The sequence below is a fragment of the Canis lupus genome, chromosome X (assembly GCF_011100685.1).
Source record: "Canis lupus familiaris isolate Mischka breed German Shepherd chromosome X, alternate assembly UU_Cfam_GSD_1.0, whole genome shotgun sequence".
NCBI lineage: Eukaryota > Metazoa > Chordata > Mammalia > Carnivora > Canidae > Canis > Canis lupus.
The window spans coordinates 36,121,386-36,139,465 of record NC_049260.1 but is presented as its reverse complement, the minus strand read 5'-3'; the positions used below and the strand labels follow the sequence as shown (position 1 = coordinate 36,139,465).

The 18,080-nt window shown below is 37.9% G+C and overlaps 1 protein-coding gene across 12 annotated transcripts in view; it reads left to right on the top strand.

Moving 5' to 3' along the window:
- Positions 1 to 18,080, top strand: part of CASK (calcium/calmodulin dependent serine protein kinase) — a 350,654-nt gene that overhangs the window by 293,941 nt on the left and 38,633 nt on the right. For all 12 annotated transcript variants that reach the window (XM_038587210.1, XM_038587220.1, XM_038587216.1 and 9 more), the window contains 2 exons: positions 3,390 to 3,578; positions 11,662 to 11,740. In XM_038587210.1, coding sequence (XP_038443138.1) covers positions 3,390 to 3,578; positions 11,662 to 11,740 — 268 coding nt within the window. The remainder of the gene's footprint in view (positions 1 to 3,389; positions 3,579 to 11,661; positions 11,741 to 18,080) is intronic.

Below are 18,080 nucleotides of genomic sequence, written 5' to 3'. Positions count from 1 at the left end.
TGCCTCTGCTGTCAAAGTCTCATAACATTTCTGCCATCCACATTGACCTTTCTCTTCTGAGATTCCTTCTACACTTGCTCGTATTCACCTGTAGAACATTCTAATCCATGAAGCCTGCTGGAGCAGGTCCCTTCACTAGTGAATGAGCACATCTCAGCTCAGCTTTGTTGTCCTCATTGAACTTGTGGTCTCATCTAATGGTTGTTATTTGTTTCACACAGATCAGGAAAATGAAGAGACTATAGGCCTTCATAGTATCCTCAAGTTTGAGAAATCACAAATATCGGGAGTTAATTACCCTTAATATTGTTCCTGATTGTTTCACATATGTAGGCCATGTTTCCCCAGGTTATAATTAATTCTCCTTTATGTCTTATGTCAATAAAATTGGTGAAAGCTCTGGGTTCAGATGGACCTGGGATTGAACTCCAGCCTTGCTGCCCTAGCTCTGTGAACTCTGACTCTCTGAGCCAAACTCACAGAGTTGGAAAACTTACGTAGATGTACATTACCATGCTTAGCACAGTGCCTGACATGTGCTTGATGTCTAATAAATGCTAGCTAATGAACATTATTAGTTTCCTCCATAGTGTCTTTGTTTTTCTTTTTTTTTCTTTTATTTTTTTTAATTTTTTATTTATTTATGATAGTCACAGAGAGAGAGAGAGAGAGGCAGAGACACAGGCAGAGGGAGAAGCAGGCTCCATGCACCGGGAGCCCGATGTGGGACTCGATCCTGGGTCTCCAGGATCGCGCCCTGGGCCAAAGGCAGGCGCCAAACCGCTGCACCACCCAGGGATCCCTCCTCCATAGTGTCTTATCACGTGCAGGGCACATAGTAAGTTCTCAGCAAAATATTGAATAGATTAGGAACCTGCCCATCGGCAGAAAGGTTAACCTCCTGTCAACTGCCCTGTGCTGTGCAGTGTGCTTCCCATAGATAGAAACGTGTACATTTTAACAGACAATGCCTGTCTGTAAGTTGCTAAGTCACCTCAGTGCAGTTCACAGGATGATATAGGACCATTTGAGACCAGTAGATCTTTCAGATTTGACAGAAGCTGAGTAAAGAAATTAACATTTACCCAAATAAGAGCCTTTTCTTAAGGTTTAGCTTTTTTTTCTTTCAAAATCATTAAAGCTCAGACATCCCCATGTTTCACAACTTACCCACCTTTGAAGCCTTAATTTATTTTGCTTTTCTGAAGTCAGAGAGAAGTTAGTATATGCATTGCTATTAGCAAATGGTTTCAGAAATAATAAATAATCCTTATAATTTCTGAATACCTAGATAGATGCTGAAAAAAACATTTTCATTTGCTCACCAAATATGTGAATGCCTATTGTGTGCAGGCATGATGCCAGACACTAAGAATGGTGGTGAATAGAACAGACAGGGTCCCTGCCCTCGTGGGATGTCCATTCAGGTGGGGCTGGGATACAGGATGGATAAGTGGGGTACAGGATGGATAGGTGGACTAGAGACAGACAGTAAACAAGTAAGCCAGGTAATTTCATATAGTAATAATAACTATGAAGAAAAACAAGGGATAACGGAGCAGAGATGATAGTAAAGCTGGGGCTACTTTAGGTAGCCAGGGCGAAGTCCCTCTGAGGACTTAACACGTGAGCTAAGAATTGTTATCTGAGAGAACCCAGCCGTCTGAACATCCAAGCATTGGGGAAGAGCAAATGCAAAGGCCCAGAGGCAGGAAGGAGCTCTGCAGGATCAAAGTATGGAAGTAAGGCCATCATGGCTGGGATACAACAAACAAGGGAGGGACTGGTATGAGAAGAGCTAGGAGAGGGGCGCCTGGGTGGCTCAGTCAGTTAAGCATCTGCTTGGCTCAGGTCATGATCTCAGGGTCCTGGGATCGAGCCCCACTTCAGGCTCCCTGCTCAGCAGTGAGTCTATTTCTCCCTCTCCCTCTGTCCCCTCTGCCTGTTTGTGGGTATGCTCTCTCACTCTCTCAAACAAGTAAAATCTTAAAAAAAAAAAAGAAGAAGAAGAAGAAGAAGAGCTAGCAGAGGTTGACAGAGGCCAGACGACCAAGTCAGGTCTTCCAGGCCATGGTAAGGAGTCCAGATTTTCTCCTGATTGGAGTAGGGCAACACCAAGTGGCTGCAAGCAGGAAAATATGATCAGATATGCACTTGAGACATCCTGGGGCTGATGTGCAGAGAATGGATTCTGGTGGGGATAAGAATTAAAGGAGGGAGGCCAATTCGGCAGCCAAGGTCCCTAGAGCTTGTGTGGAGCCCTGCTCCAAAGCTCTGCACTGCTTAATGCCCCCTCACCCAGACCACAGTTTAGACCAGCCCTCTAAGATCTTGAAACTAGCTGCCATTTCCTTTAGTAATCCAAATGCATTTATTGCTCCAAGCATATGCTTTGTTGATGACAGATCAGCATCACCTTCTTTATGATTTTACTGCATTGTTACCTTTTTATTTTTGCCTTGTATGCATGCCTTTAAAATTAAAATAGCCAAGTCATGACTTTGATAAGCTTTTTAATTAAATCACTTAATTTGAGATGCTAAGGGTTTACTTTTAAAGCAATTTTAATTGCATTTCATTATCTCCGGATATTTCATTACCACACAGATCACAGATGAAAATAGAACTGAGTTTATAGTTAACACACAAGAAAATATAATCTGTGCAAAGCTCCAAACGTACTGATATTCAGCCATAAAATTCTCTTTGAAGTAGAAATGTTCAAATATCCGTGGCTATGAAAACTTTTATGATGACACAAAAAAGTACAGTAAGTAGAAAAATATCCTCTTTTAGGGAAACCAGGGATCCTTATTATCCAGTTTCACCAAGATATGACATATGCAGGTATCAATACAAAGAAATCACTTCTTTGTTAACAGACTTTGCAAAACCATTCGTAATAGTAATTGTCATCTTATTTTTCATTTCAGCAAGTGCTCCAAAAAATAAAAACAAAAACATTACATAGATTTAGACTTTGAGCTCTATATCATATGTGAGATTTTGAAAAACTACATTTTTTCAGGCACAGTGGTGTGTATTTTCATTTCTTTTACTAAGTCATATTATAAATTATCTTCATCCTTTGGGTTATACAAAAGAGTTATTGGTTAATACCACCCAGAAAGATAGTTGTTCAAAACACCAATTATTGCATTGTTTCTTTTTAAATTTGTTCCCATCCTAAAAAAAATAAAAAAAAATAAAAAAAAATAAAAAAATTTGTTCCCATCCTAAGCCTAAGCCCAAATCTGCCACCTCTATTTACAGATGATTCTTTCTACTAAATTGTTTGAAACTGCATTATGTCTGCCTGCATTTGAAATAACACATTTCTGCTGAAATAGTACTTTTATTAATATTTTACTTTCTTCATAAAATACCAGGCCTTACTTCAGACTCATGATGTAGTGGCACATGAAGTTTACAGCGATGAAGCATTGAGGGTCACACCTCCTCCCACCTCTCCCTATTTAAATGGTGATTCTCCAGAAAGCGCAAACGGAGATATGGATATGGAGAATGTGACCAGAGTCCGCCTGGTCCAGTTCCAAAAGAACACAGATGAGCCCATGGTAAGTAGAAAAAGAAAGTTTCTAGACTCTAAAATCCCAGCCTAAGCAACTTCAACCTACACTACTAAGAGGGAAGGAGGGGAGGGATAGTTTAAAAGCCTTCCCTTTCCAGCTCCTCCACCACCACCTCCCAACCTGCACCCAGAATTTTTCTACCTGATGCCATGCCTAAGGCCACCCCCCACCTCTCCTTTCACAAATGCTCTGTAGCTCCACCAAAAAAGGACATACCTGGTACATTACTCCAGTAAAAACCTCTGAGGCACAATTTGAAATACTGGTATTGAAAAAGCAAATGTCTAACGACATTGTGAAAAGCATCCTTTTATAAGATATTTGCCTTTAACAAAATGAGAGGAAGACTAATTTGGAAAGCATTCAAAGAACTGAGTGATGTCACTAAAATAATATTCCTTCCATTCACACTAATTTAAGTGGATTCATTTTCTCCAGGTATAGGAACAGCATCAGAATAAAATTGATGCTGAGCCTGCCTCATTCTCACAAAATCCTGGGAGATGGGGAATATCGAGGGAAAGGCTCTGTGGTATTAACTGAGCAAAGTGGGGTATGAGGTGGGAGGGCAGAGTGGAGACCATCCAGGCCAACCAAGTGTGCCAAATCCTGGTAATAAGAAAGACTCTTATCAGAGTTTCAGAGTGGAAAGGGGGCACCATGGCTTGCAGTATAGAAAACAGTGCCTGGCAGGATCAGGACATAAGAATGTTGAAAGACATGTTAAGGATTCTGTTCTTTATCTCAAAAACAGTGAGAGGCTCTTGAAGAGTTTCAAGCAGGGAGAGAAGATCAGATTTGCATTTTAGAAAGACTCTCTCCGGAGAATAGATTAGAGAGAGGTCGTAGGGAGACCAGAGAAGAGGTTATTGCCTCTGGACCAGGGAGAGCAGATGGAACTAGGAGCTAGAGGCACAGATACCAAATGGAAAGAAGTGAACAAAAGAGCAAAATCAATAGACTTGGATAAGAGATTGACTAGGGGACTGGGGGAGAAGCCGTTACCAAGGATGTCCCTTAAGCTTTATATGTTCACAACCACATGGATAGTAATGCTACCCATTGAGATAAAGGCTATTGGAAAAGTACCATGTTTGGGGGAAGAATCCTATCTTTGGGGTGGGGAAGCATTCAAACTTACACATTCATATCTTTCCCTCAGAGCAAAGAAAATGGATATTGGGGTATAGAAAACACAAATTCCTTACTTAAGAAAGTTGCCCAGTTGCTTTCCAGATTAAAGGAAGAGCTACAAAGCAGTGATTTCTCTGACTACGATTTCCAGAGAACTCTGAACTCTAGATGTTTCAGGTTGTAATTCTCATGTACTGATCTTTGCCACTTTTACTGTACTACCCAGCACTTGCAGCAGGAAGGGGACCTGTAAGTCACTTCACCCCTTTTTGGTGACATCCAAACAACCCTTCGGCTTAAGAGCACAAGCAGTAGCAACTTTTGGGTGCTTTGGGCAGATCACTTCAAGTCTGCTCATACTTTGTTTAGCAATTACTGCCAGAAGCATACTTGACTAAATGACCCCCAAGATCACACCCAGCTCCAAAAGTCTAATATCCACTTATTCATTTTATATGTCCATCCACTCATTTAGCAAATGTTTAAGTGCCTACTATGCACAGATCACTGTATTGGATGCCAGTGATGTAGTGACAGATAAGACACAGCCCCTTCTCAGAGCTCACTTTCCACAGGACTGCCAACATTAAGTAAGTAAATATGCAGTTTAGCACAGTTTGCTAAACAAGAACAATTAGGATAAAGCTATAGAGGAGAGAAGACTGTGTCCAAGAGGCAAGGAGAAGGGGTGTCGTTCAGCCAAGCAAAACAGACAGGAAAGCTGGAAGGGACCACAAGAAGGAGGCCCAGAAGTGTCCTGTGATCATCATATTCTAAAGCAGCCTGATGACATTTGTTTGATCTTTTGTATGGAGGCTCACTACCTAAACACCATAGACTGAATTAAAGCATATCCCTGGGTTACTTTTTTCAGAAAGCATAAAATGGCCTTGAGTCTCCCCTAAAAGTCTCCTTAAAAAAGCCCTTCTCTGTTCTTTGATCCTACTGAAGGTATGTGTTCTCCTTCTGACTGGTTGCCATAAAAATAGGAATAATTTGTTGTAAAATGGATATTTTCAATAATAGAGTACAGTTCTCTGTTAAATTTAATACAGCTTCGTTTGCTTAGCAAATTGTCTTATTAAAAGCATTATATTACTGTGCAAGACATGCCTATGTGATCTGTTTTGCTTTGGGGACCCCTATAACGTGTCCAATTATGTTAGATTCACCCTGCAAGGGTGATACACTCCCATTACTTCCCCCTAGTCATGAGAGGCCCCTGTCTGTCTCATCACTATTTTCTATTCACTAATGAATAGTCTCATTCATTAGGTGCCTAGCAGAGTGCTTGTCCACATAACAGAATCACAGTAATGTTGTTTGAATTAATACATTAATTTATTAATTTCAAGGCTGAAACCCCTTCATGCTGTCATTTCCCTTATGAAATTAGATCTGAGTTATACATTAATTTACAGCCTTTTTCCAGGAACACCTCTCTTGGTAACTGTACATGCTGATTGAATATACAAGTTGGAAATGAAACTTGAACATTACAGTTAAATGTTGGGACTAGAAACATTTTAATATACCAGTTTTTCACATTGCTTACCTACCACTTCTAAGAACTGTAAAATATGAACCAAGCAAAGTTACATTTTGTGGAATTGTACAGATTCAGAATGTAAATTATAAAGGCTCAAATATTTTCATGAAGCTTTCCAACAGAGTGTTATTCTCTAATGAAGAAGATAAGACAGTCCCCCTACCCCTAATCATCTCAAATTCAAGACCAGTTTTCACCAAGGGAACTTGTTAAAAATACAGATTTCTGGGCTCCATTCCAGACTTCCTGACTCTAAATCCAAAAAGTGAGTTTAAAAGACAGTATTATTTAAAAGGTTCCCATGTGATTTTTAGGATCAGCCAGGTCTAGTACAAAGAAAAATATGTTATGAAAGTTTATCTTATAATAGAGAATAATAGGAAAACAAAAATAATCTCTATAGACTAGTAGTCTGGCATTAAATATGTGGAGCTTCTACTTCTGGCCAAGATGGAGTAACAAGGACCAGATTTACCCTCTCACCTGAAATAACCAAAAAAATTTAAAAACAAACACAATTACATGGAAGAACAGTTTTCAAGACATTGGATATCAGACAACAAAGGAAAATGATCCCTAAGAGGCAGGAAGCAAACAGGCTGAGCCCTATGACTGTCCAGCCTTCTGACTTGAGGCCATAGCATAGAAAGGGAGAACTGAGGCAGAGCAAGCAGATACCCTGAATTGAGGAGACAGAACTGAGAATCCAAGGAGATCTAGGCATAGGACAGAGGACTAAAGAAGAGGTGCACAGAGAGAGAACCCCAGAGATCTGTAGAGGGTGTCTCTGAAGTATTCATCTAAATTATGATCAGTGCATTTATGAGAGGAAGCTGCCAAGGAAAGACCATCCAAAAAAATTAGAGGGAACAGTACCCAAAACGCACTGCCTGTTAACCACCAGCCAGACTGGAAAACAAATTCATGGAGCATTGTATAGAGTACTTAGGAAGATCTTTTTTTTTTTAAGATTTTATTTATTTATTCATGAGAGGCAGAGACACAGGCAGAGGGAGAAGCAGGCTCCATGCAGGGAGCCCGACGTGGGACTCGATCCCAGGATTCCAGGGTCAGGCCCTGGGCTGAAGGCAGGCGCTAAACCGCTGAGCCACTCAGGCTGCCCACTTAGGAAGATCTTATCTCAATAATGAGGAATAATTCGCTTCAGGCTCAAAGGTGCTCAAGACCTGCCTAACAAATCATGAAAGCAAGACCCAAAGGATTGGACTAATTGACCTAAGTAAGTGAACTATATCCCAGAACAAAGCCTAAGAATACTTAGAGGAATAAAAAACATCTAGCATGCAGCAAGATAAAATTCACAATGTCAGGCATTGAATCAAAGATTACTAATGGCATGTAAAGAAAAGGAGAAATGTGACCTATAATGTGGTGAATAATCAGTCAACTGACAGAACTGACAAAGATATTAGAATTAACAAAAAAATAAACTGATATTAATAGCAGATCAGACAATTGGGAAGAAAAAATTAGTGAACTCAAAGATATAGCAATAGAAACTATCTAAAATGAAATACAAAAAAAAAGAATTTTTAAAAATGAAAAAAGCAGAGGTGCCTGGGTAGGTCAGTGAGTTAAGCGTCCAACTCCTGATTTCAGCTCAGGTCATGATCTCAGGGTCATGAGATCAAGCCCCTCATCGTGCTCCATGCCAGTTGTGGAGCCTGCTTAAAATTCTCTTTCTCCCTCCCCTTTTGCCCCACCCCCACTTGTGTGTGCTCTCTCTCTCTCTCTCACTCTCACTCTCTCTTTCAAAAGAGTAAAAAGCATCACTGAGCTCTAGGACAACTTCAGACAGCCTAACATATGGTTAATTGGATTCTATAAAGAAGAGAATGAAGAAGAGAAAGGATATTTGAAGAAATAATGGATGAAAACATCCCAAACTTGATGAAAACTATAAATCTGCAGGTGCAAGATCACAATGAACCCCAAACCCAGGAAGCATCAGAAAACAGCACCAGGGTACATCTTAAAGGGTTTAGAACCCATAATAAAAAAAGATCTTAAAAACAGATAAAAATAATGTTACATATAGAGGAACAAAGATAAGAATGGCATCAGACTTCTTATCAAAAATAATACAATTGAAAAGAACAGTGTCTTTAAAGTACTGGAAGGAAAAACAACCTTGAGAGGGTTTATCTTAGATTTTGAAACTTAGCAAAGGTATGTTTCGAAAACTAAAGGCAAAATAGAAGCATTTTCAGACATACTAAAACTGAAAGAATTCAGTAGACCTACAGAATAAAATGTTAAAGGACATCCTTGTCATTTAAATCTCTTTAAAAGATAATTGGCAGTTTAAACAAAACTAACAGCATTGTGTTTGGGGGCTTGTTACATGTAAAAGTAAGATGTATAACTGTAACACAAAGGTCAGGAGAAAGGAAGTGGAACTATACTGTTAAAAGGTTCTTATACTACATGTGACATTGTATAATATCACTTGAAGGTAGACTATGATAAGTTAAAGATGCATACCATAAATGCTAAAGCAACCACTGAAACAAAACCGAATTATAGCTAATCAGACAACACAGGAGAGAAAATAGAATAAAAATAAGCTAACCCAAAAGAAGGCAGAAAAGAAAAAGAGAGCATAGAACAGATGGAAAAAAAAAAGAAATTAAATAGGAATGCCTGGATGGCTCAGCGATTGAGCATCGGCCTTTGGCTTAGGGTATGATCCTGGAGACCTGGGATCGAGTCCCGCATCAGGCTTCCTGCATGGAGCCTGCTTCTCCCTCTGCTTGTGTCTCTCTCTCTCTCTCTCCGTGTCTCTCATGAATAAATAAATAAAATCTTTAAAAAAAAAAAGAAATTAAATAGCAGGAAGATATATTTATACCTGAGTGTATCAATAATACTATGAAATGCAGATAGTTTAAATTCCCCCAGATTAAGAAGCAGAGATTGTCAGATGGGGTGTGGGGGCAGACCCAACTATATATATTGCCTGCAAGAATTGTTCTATACATAAAGACAAATAGTTTCAAAGTTAAAGGATGGAAGAAGATATATTATGATAGCATTAATCAAAAGGCAGCTGGAGTGGCTGTGTTAATATCAAAGTATAATTCTCAGGGGATCCCTGGGTGGCTCAGCGGTTTAGCGCCTGCCTTTGGCCCAGGGTGCGATTCTGGAGTCCCGAGATCAAGTCCCATGTCAGGCTCCCGGCATGGAGCCTGTTTCTCCCTCCTCCTGTGTCTCTGCCTTTCTCTCTCTCCCCCCCATCATAAATAAATAAATAAATAAATAAATAAATAAATAAACAAACAAACAAACAAACAAATAAATAAATAAATCTTTTTTAAAAAAGGTATAATTCTCAATTCACATTGCAGTTAAATTGAAAATGAATAACAGAAAAACCTTGGGGAAACTCCCCAAGCATGTGAGAACTAAATAACACAGTTCTAAATAACCTTTGGATCAAAGAAGAAACCAAAAGGGAAATTAAAAAGTATTTTAAAGTGAATGAAAATGAAACAACAACACACCAGAATTTCTGGGATGCTGCAAAAGCAGTACTTAGGGAGAAACATGTAGCACTAAACACCTATATTAGAAAAGAAATATTGTAAATGATCTCAGCTTCCACCTTAAGAAACTAGAACAAAAAAGAGCACATTAAACCAAAAGTGAGTGAAAGAAAAGAAATAATAAAGATCAAAGTGGAGGGGCACCTGGATGGCTCAATCAGTTGCCTTCAGCTCAAGTCACGTTCCCAGAGTCCTGGGATGGAGCCTCATTTTGGGCTCTCTGCTGGGCAGGGAGCCTGCTTCTCCCTCTTCTGCCTGCTGCTCCCCCTGCTTGTACCAACCCTCCCTCTATCCCCTCCCTATCCCCACCCCGTCAAATAAATGTTTTAAAAAATCTTTTTTTAAAAAATCAAAGTGGAAATTAAATTAATGAAATAGAAAACAGAATAGAGAAAAACAAGTTTTTTCTTTGAAAAGATCAGACTGATCAGGAAAAAAAAAAAACATTTATCACCAATATTCTACATTTAAAAAGTGACACTACTACAGAATCTATAGGCATAAAAAGTATAAAGAAATCCTATAAACAACTTTATGCCAAGAAACTCAGCAACTGAGATGAAATGGACAAATTCCTTGGAAGACAGAAACACACCAAAGCTCACTTAAGGAATATACTGAATTGCCCTATACTGTTTAAAAATTGAATTTGTAGTTAAAAAACATTCCTCAAAGAAGAGTCCAAAGACAGCACTACTGGTGAAATCTACCAAACATATAATAAATAAATAATAGCAATTCTGATACCAAAACCAGATAAAGACAGTACAAGAAAACAGACTGGTATCCCTCATGAATGTAGATGCAAAAACTCTAAACAAATCCGTATCTTAACAGAAGACAACTACATCGTGACCAGCTGGAAACTAACCCAGGAATACAGCACACTTCTAAATAGCCAAAAGCTAGGGGAAAAAATCAGTCCGAAAGGATAAACAAAATGATATATCCATACAGTGGAATACTCAGCAAGGACAAAGAATGAGCCATTGATATATACAACAATCTGATTAAATCTCACATTGTGAATTTGAAAAAAGCAACAAAAAAGAGTGCATACCATATGAGTGGCCATAGGGTAAGAGGAGAGGGGTACAGGGATGGGAGTAGATTACCAGTGGGCACAAGGAAATGTTTAGAGGTAATGGATATATTCATGTTCCTCATTATAGTAATGGCTTCACACATGTATATGTATGTCAAACTTACGAAATTGTACACCTTAAGGGACGCTAAGGTAGCTCAGTCAGTTGAGCATCCAAGTCTTAATTTCAGCTCAGGTTGTGATATCTGGGGTCATGGGATCAAGCCCTATGTCGGGCTCCACGCTTAGCATGGAGTCTGCTTGGGAGATTCTCTCTTCCTCTCCTCTGCCCCTCCTGCTCATGCTCTCTCTCTCTCTCTAAAAATAAATAAATAAATCTTTGCTTAAGAAAGCACAATATAGGGACACCTGGGTTGCTCAGCGGTTGAGCGTCTGCCTTCTGCTCAGGGCATGATCCCAGGATCTGGGATCCCTTGCAGGGAGCCTGCTTCTCCCTCTGCCTATGTCCCTGCCTCTCTATGTGTCTTTCATGAATAAATAAAAATCTTAAAAAAAAAGAAAGCACAATATAGAATGTATGCATTACTATTATTATAGCAATCAAAATACCAAAATGACATTTTTATCATGGCATGGTAGAGTAACAAATGGTTTTCCTCCTTCATTTTCTATATTTTCTTGAATGCTTTCCTAACTTTTGTAAATAAAATTATCTACAGTGAAATCACAAACATCAAGAGAAATAGTAATTCTATTTTATTTAACTTTTTACAGGGAATCACTTTAAAAATGAATGAGCTAAATCATTGTATTGTTGCAAGAATTATGCATGGGGGCATGATTCACAGGCAAGGTAAGTTTCTTTCTTTTTTTTTTTTTTTTTCAAAGTAAGTTTCATATGTGATTCTTGCCCTCTTTAACTTTCTTTCCTGTAGCCCTAGTGGAGAAAGTATTTTTTATTATCTATATAAAAAATCTGTTTAATCTGTGGCCCACATAAATGATGTGTTTATCTGTCTTTGGTTTTAATCACTGTTAATCTACCTTTGTACATATTCATCTGTACATGCTCCAGCCCGTAGATAAGAGGAGGAAGATACTGTGACGGTTCTGTTGCTGGAACATCGCAGAATCACTGTTTGGATCCTGACTTATGAAAGACCATGGGGGGGGTGGATAAAGCAAAGTATCATACCTGGCCCCAGGGTATATGGAAGGCATCTATTCTGGAACATACACACATACATACAAACATGCATATGTACATTTGTTTGTATGGATATAGATAGATAATGACAGTTTAAGAATTTCTCATTCACTCAGGAGTGAGAAATGCTCTCTAAATTAGGAAATTAGAGTTTGATAAATAATATAAAAAATGCTAAAATAAGAGATATCAGATCTAGACTAAGTTTTTAATACTTGCTGCAGTAATTGTAGTCATTCTGATAAAGGAATTCACCAAAGCCCGAAGTAAACAAAGAATGAGTTTTTGAGAAAGGGGAACTTTCATTAACCCTCAAGCAGGCATGATTTGGACATGCAGGCATAGCCTCCTCTTTGAAAGGGCTGAGTTATATGTGCTAGTATTTGCAGGCTGCTCCAAAAAGTATTCTCCTGTCCAAAAATCAGGCCTCCTTTCTTTGAGATCAGGTTATTTTTGTCCTCATCACCCCTTTACTTTTTTCTTAACCTCAGAGAGGGAGAGGTAATACCAAGCATTTTATTTTTTTTTTGTACCATAAGCATTTTAGTACTTCCCTGACCACTGTATACACAAATGATGTGTGGGATTACTGCTGTCTTCAGAAGAATCTTTATAGACTGCATGAGTAGACAGCGTTCACACAGGAGAAATGGTTTTAGGCTCCAGGATGAGTTTTCTGTTTCTTAGTTTTAGTAATTTGCTATAAATTCAGTCAAGTCACAATATCATTGTTTCTGTAATTTTGTGTGACCTGCCATCTCTGATAGAAGTGGTGTAGTAGACACCCCTCTCCTATTCTTATTTTTGAAAGGTAGCTTTCCCAGAATTCCCCATGAAGAGTAACATTTACTGTAGAATTTTAATAGATGCCTTTTATTAGAGCTGAGGAAATTCTATTCTGCGTTGCTGAGGCTGTTAATTATGATTGAGTTTTGAATTTTATCAAATACTTCTCTGCTGAAATGATCACTTGAGGTTTTTTTCCTTTTATCTATTAACGTAGAGAATGGCTTTTTAAAAAGATTTCCTAATGATAAACCCCTTCTGCATTTCTCAGATAAACCAAGCTTACTCATTGTGTGTTATTTTTTTGTATGTACTGCTGGATTCTGTGTGCTAATGTTTAGAGTTTTTGTATTAGTAATTATGAGCGAGACTGGCTGGTAGTTAATTTTCCTTTCTTTCTTTCTCTGTAGGGCTTTAGTTTCAAAGTTATATTGCCTCATAAAATGACTTGGAGAGCCTTCTCCCTTCATGAGTTCTCTGAAAGACTTTGTATAATATTGGAATGAATTGTACCTTTAAAGTTGGTAGGGGATCCCTGGGTGGCTCAGCGGTTTAGCACCTGCCTTCGGCCCAGGGCGTGATCCTGGAGACCCGGGATCGAGTCCCATGTTGAGCTCCCTGCGTAGAGCCTGCTTCTCCCTCTGCCTGTGTCTCTGCCTCTCTCTCTTTCTCTCTCTCTCTCTCTCTCTGTGTCATGAATAAATAAAATCTTTGAAAAAAAAGTAAAGTTGGTAGAACTTGATAAAACTATCAAGGCCTGGTGTTTTGTTTTTGATTTTGTTTTTTTTAGAAGAGACTTTTTTTTAAGGAAGCTCTATGCCCAATGTGGGGCTTGAACTCACCACCCTGAGATCAAAAGTATGCTCTACCAACTGAGCCAGCCAGGCACCGCAGAAAAGACTTTTTTTCTTTTTTAACAACTGCTCCAATTTCTTCAACATTCCTAAGGTTATTCAGGCTTTCTGTATCTTGTGTGAACTTGGTAAATTACATTTTCCTTAAAAAACTTAAGTTTTTAAAAATTATTGCAGTAAGCTTCTGTGTAGTGTTCTCTTACCTTTTTATTCCCTTCTATCTCTATAATTATATCCCCTTGTTTATTCCTAAAATTGTTTATTTGTGCCTTGTCCTTTTTTCTCTTAACAAACTTTGCCAGGGGATTGTTCCAAAACCCACTTAGGGTTCTATTGATTCTCTCCATTGTATCTTTATTTTCTATTTCATTATGTTATGACCTGATTTCTATTTATCTCTTTCATACTACTTCCTATTGATTTTATCTAACTTTCTTAATTAGACACTTAGTTCATTTATCCCAGTCTTTTTTTCTGATACCTGCATTTGAGTCTAAACTCTACCCTGTATCCTACCAATTTTGTTATGAAGTATTTTTATTGTAATTCAATTCTAAGTACTCTTAAATTCCTATTATGGTATCTTTCATTAACCCACTGTTATTTTACATACCACATCTAAGAAGATTTTCTATGTATCTTTTAATAATTTACTTCTACTTAATTACACTGTGGTCAGAGTGTGGTCTGTATGACACCATTTCTTTGAGGTTTGTTGAGACTTGCTTTATGGCATAGCACTTTAATCAGTTTTGTAAATACTCCATGCATACTTAAGAAGAATGTGTATTCTTTAACTGTTGCATGGAGAGTTGTCTATATGATGATTGGCTTGGGGTTAATCTTTTTGTTCACATCTTCTGTATCTCAACTAAATTTTTGTCTGTCTGATCTATCATTAATTGCTGAAATATCTCACTATCATAGTAGAATTTTTCAATTTCTATCTATAGATCTTCCCATTTTGGCTTTGTATATTTGAAGCTGTCTTATTAGGTGCATAGAAATACCTGATAACTATTTCTATCCTTACTAATACTTTCTATTTAAAATCTATTTATCTAATACTAACATACTTATTCCAGCTTTATCTTAGTATTTGCTGACATGTCTTCTTCCAGCCTTTTATTTCCAACCATTCTGTGCTTGTATGCATCAGTATGTCTCTTGCAAACATTTTTTAAGCTGGTTTTTTCATTTTTTAATGCACTCTAATGATCACTATCTTTTACTGGGCAAGGTTAGTCAATTAATATTTATTGTGATGATTTCTATCATCTTGATTTTTTATTTATATTTATTCCATTTTTTAGTTGACTTTCTTGTTCATTTTTTTTTGTTTCATTTTTTCCTCCTGGTAGTTTAGAATTTCTATTTCTATTTTCTAGGCGGTTGCCTTGAAATTTTATCATGTACATTTAACGTTATACATTCTAAAGTGAAACAGTGTCTTAACCCCACTCCCAAAGAATCCAAAGACATTGGACTACTAAATCTGATCGCACTCCTGACTTACATATTATTTTTGCCCAGTATTTTAGTTCTATTCTGTTTTAAATTCACAAATTTGAAATTACTATTAAAATATGACCATTTTTGGTTGGATTTACATAAATGGTTATGATTTTATTTACTTACCATTCCTGCTATTTTATTTCTAGTATAGTTAACATACAGTGTTTTGGTATATTAGTTTCAGGTATAAACTCACCATTCCTTCTTAAGACTCAGACTATTCTTTGGGGAGCATTTTCCTTCTTCCTAAAGTTCATCCTTGGAAGTTCCTTTAGTGCTAGTCTCCCGCTGATAGACTCTGTCAGGTGGTATTTATCTGTAAATATTTTATTTCAGCCTCAATCTTGAAGATTACTTTTGCTGAGAGCACAATTTTAGGCTGATGGTTACCATTCTGTTGTATTTTAGCATCCGTTGTTGACATTGGAAAGTCTAATGTCACCATAACTGTTCCTTGCTTTGTGGGTGATCTCTCCTTTCTCTCTGGTTATTTTAAGAACTTTGTCTTTATGAGGAAGAAAAGATCTTTGTCTTTAGATGTTCTGTAGTTTCACTGCTTTCCAGCATGGCTTTCTTTTTATTCACCCTGTTTAGGATACATTATTCTTCCTGGATCTGCATAATCATGTTTTCATCAGTTCAGTAAAGTTTGCAACCATTATTTCTTCAAATATTACCTCTTCCCCATTCTCCATATTCTCTCCTTATGAACTCCACTAGACATGTGTTAGATATTCCCTTCACATCTCGTAATTTTTTCCCATTTTATTTCTTGTTTCCTTTTTTTCTCTATCTCATTTCTCTGGCTTGCATTCTAAGTAATTTATTTGGTTATATCTTCCAGTTCACTGAAACTCTTCAGCCATATCTGAATTCCTGTTCAACTCATCCACTCACTGGTTTATATCACCAGTTATATTTTTCTTTTCTAGAAACACTAGTCATTTGTTCTTAGTCATATTTTCAAACCTATCTGTTCACATCTGATAATCTCTTATTGCATGCTCATCTTTGCAACTAAGTCCTTTTCCTGATATTTAACATGTAGCTATTTTCTATTCTGTATCTAATCACTCTAGTATCTTTTCTCCTTTGATGATCTAAATCTGATCTGCTTTTTCTTTTCTGGTGATCTACATAGTAGTTTGCCTTATAATATGTTTGGTGATCTTTGATTGTGAGCTCCTTGTTTGTTCTGATCAGTGGAAGTCCTGTGGGACTACACTGGGAACACTTTCCTCCAGAGAGAGTTTGTTTTCTCTTCTACTAGTTACCATGGAGTGCCACCAATCTGGATCTTGCCTCCCTCCACATTCCTTACTCAGCTTCTCTTACTTGCTGTTGGACCAAGGCTCAGAATCCAGCTAGCAGGCATTGCTACTGTGGCATCCACCCTTTCCACTTTTTCATTCCACCCTTAGTTTTCCCCCACTCAGGACCCAGCTCACAGGTTTTTGTGTGGAGCAGATGGTGGGGATGCAAGTAGGAAGTGCTTTTAGGAATTTGTACTCCTTTCCTGAGACTAGTAACACTTCAAAAGGTATACCCTAGGTGAGATACAGTTGTGAGAACCCCAAATTCTTATTTTATTCTGATTTTCACACATGAGTGGAGAGAGAACAGTGTGGTGAGTTCAAGTAGAGAAAAGTGGAAAAAAGGGACACCTGGGTGGCTCAGCAGTTGAGCATCTGCCTTCAGCTCAGGGCATGATCCCAGGGTCCAGGATAAAGTCCCACATTGGTCTCCCTGCAGGGAGCCTACTTCTCCTTCTCCCTCTGCTTATGTCTCTGCCTCTCTCTGTGTGTTTGTCTCTCATGAATAAATAAATAAAATCTTTAAAAAGAAAAAAAATAAAAATGGAAAGAAGAGTGCAGGGATAACCCACATACCCATAACTCACTAGAGTTACTGTTAATTCAGGCCACACCAGTTTCTTTTTTTTATCATTTTATAACTTTTAATCATAGCAAATGTGTTGTAACAGAGTCATAAAATCAACATTACCACATATACAAAGGACAAGACACCTTTGTATATGGTATACACCAGTTTGGCATAAAAAATACCATATATTGAAATTGGGTTCATTGGAAAAACTCAGGACTTGCTAAGACACCATATACAACAGAGAGAGCAAGCAAGAATGCTTTTAAGACATTCAGATTTATAAACATCAGCTTAATATCCCCCTTACAAAGTCAATTATTTGGCAACATTTGAACAATATTTTCTACACAGCCCAACAGCTCATTTATCTGTAGGGCTATTTGGCCCTTTAAACGAAAAGCTCCTAAAATAAATAATCCACATAATTGTAAATGAAACATGTCAAGGACTTGAGTTAGCCTCTAGAGCAACATTAATCTAGCCATTTGACTGGAGTATTAGTTATCAAGAGGGCCGGGGAACCCACCAGTGGGGCTGGAAGAAATGGCAGGAACCCTGTTCACCAGCTGCATGGCTTGGGTTGGGGAGTTTGTACTCCCAAGCTGAAACCAGCCTCCCCACCTGCAACTGTACTTGCTCTACTGTCCACACTCCCCTCCCCACCAAATTTTTTTGAAGCAAATCTCAAGGGTCTTATTTTCTTTATGTGCATTTTAGTATGTATCTCTAAAACATAACATGAGCTTTTCATAATGATGTCAGACCAGTATATAAACGTGCACAGTTACAAATAAGGAAGTAAAATTTCACATAACTCCTTATTGAAGCATTGGTTCTTGGTCACTTTTTCCAATTGAAGTATTACAGGACCCTGAAATGCCTACCAAATTATTATAAAAGGATTGCGTTTTGTCTAATGTAAATTTAATGTTATACAGGTATTA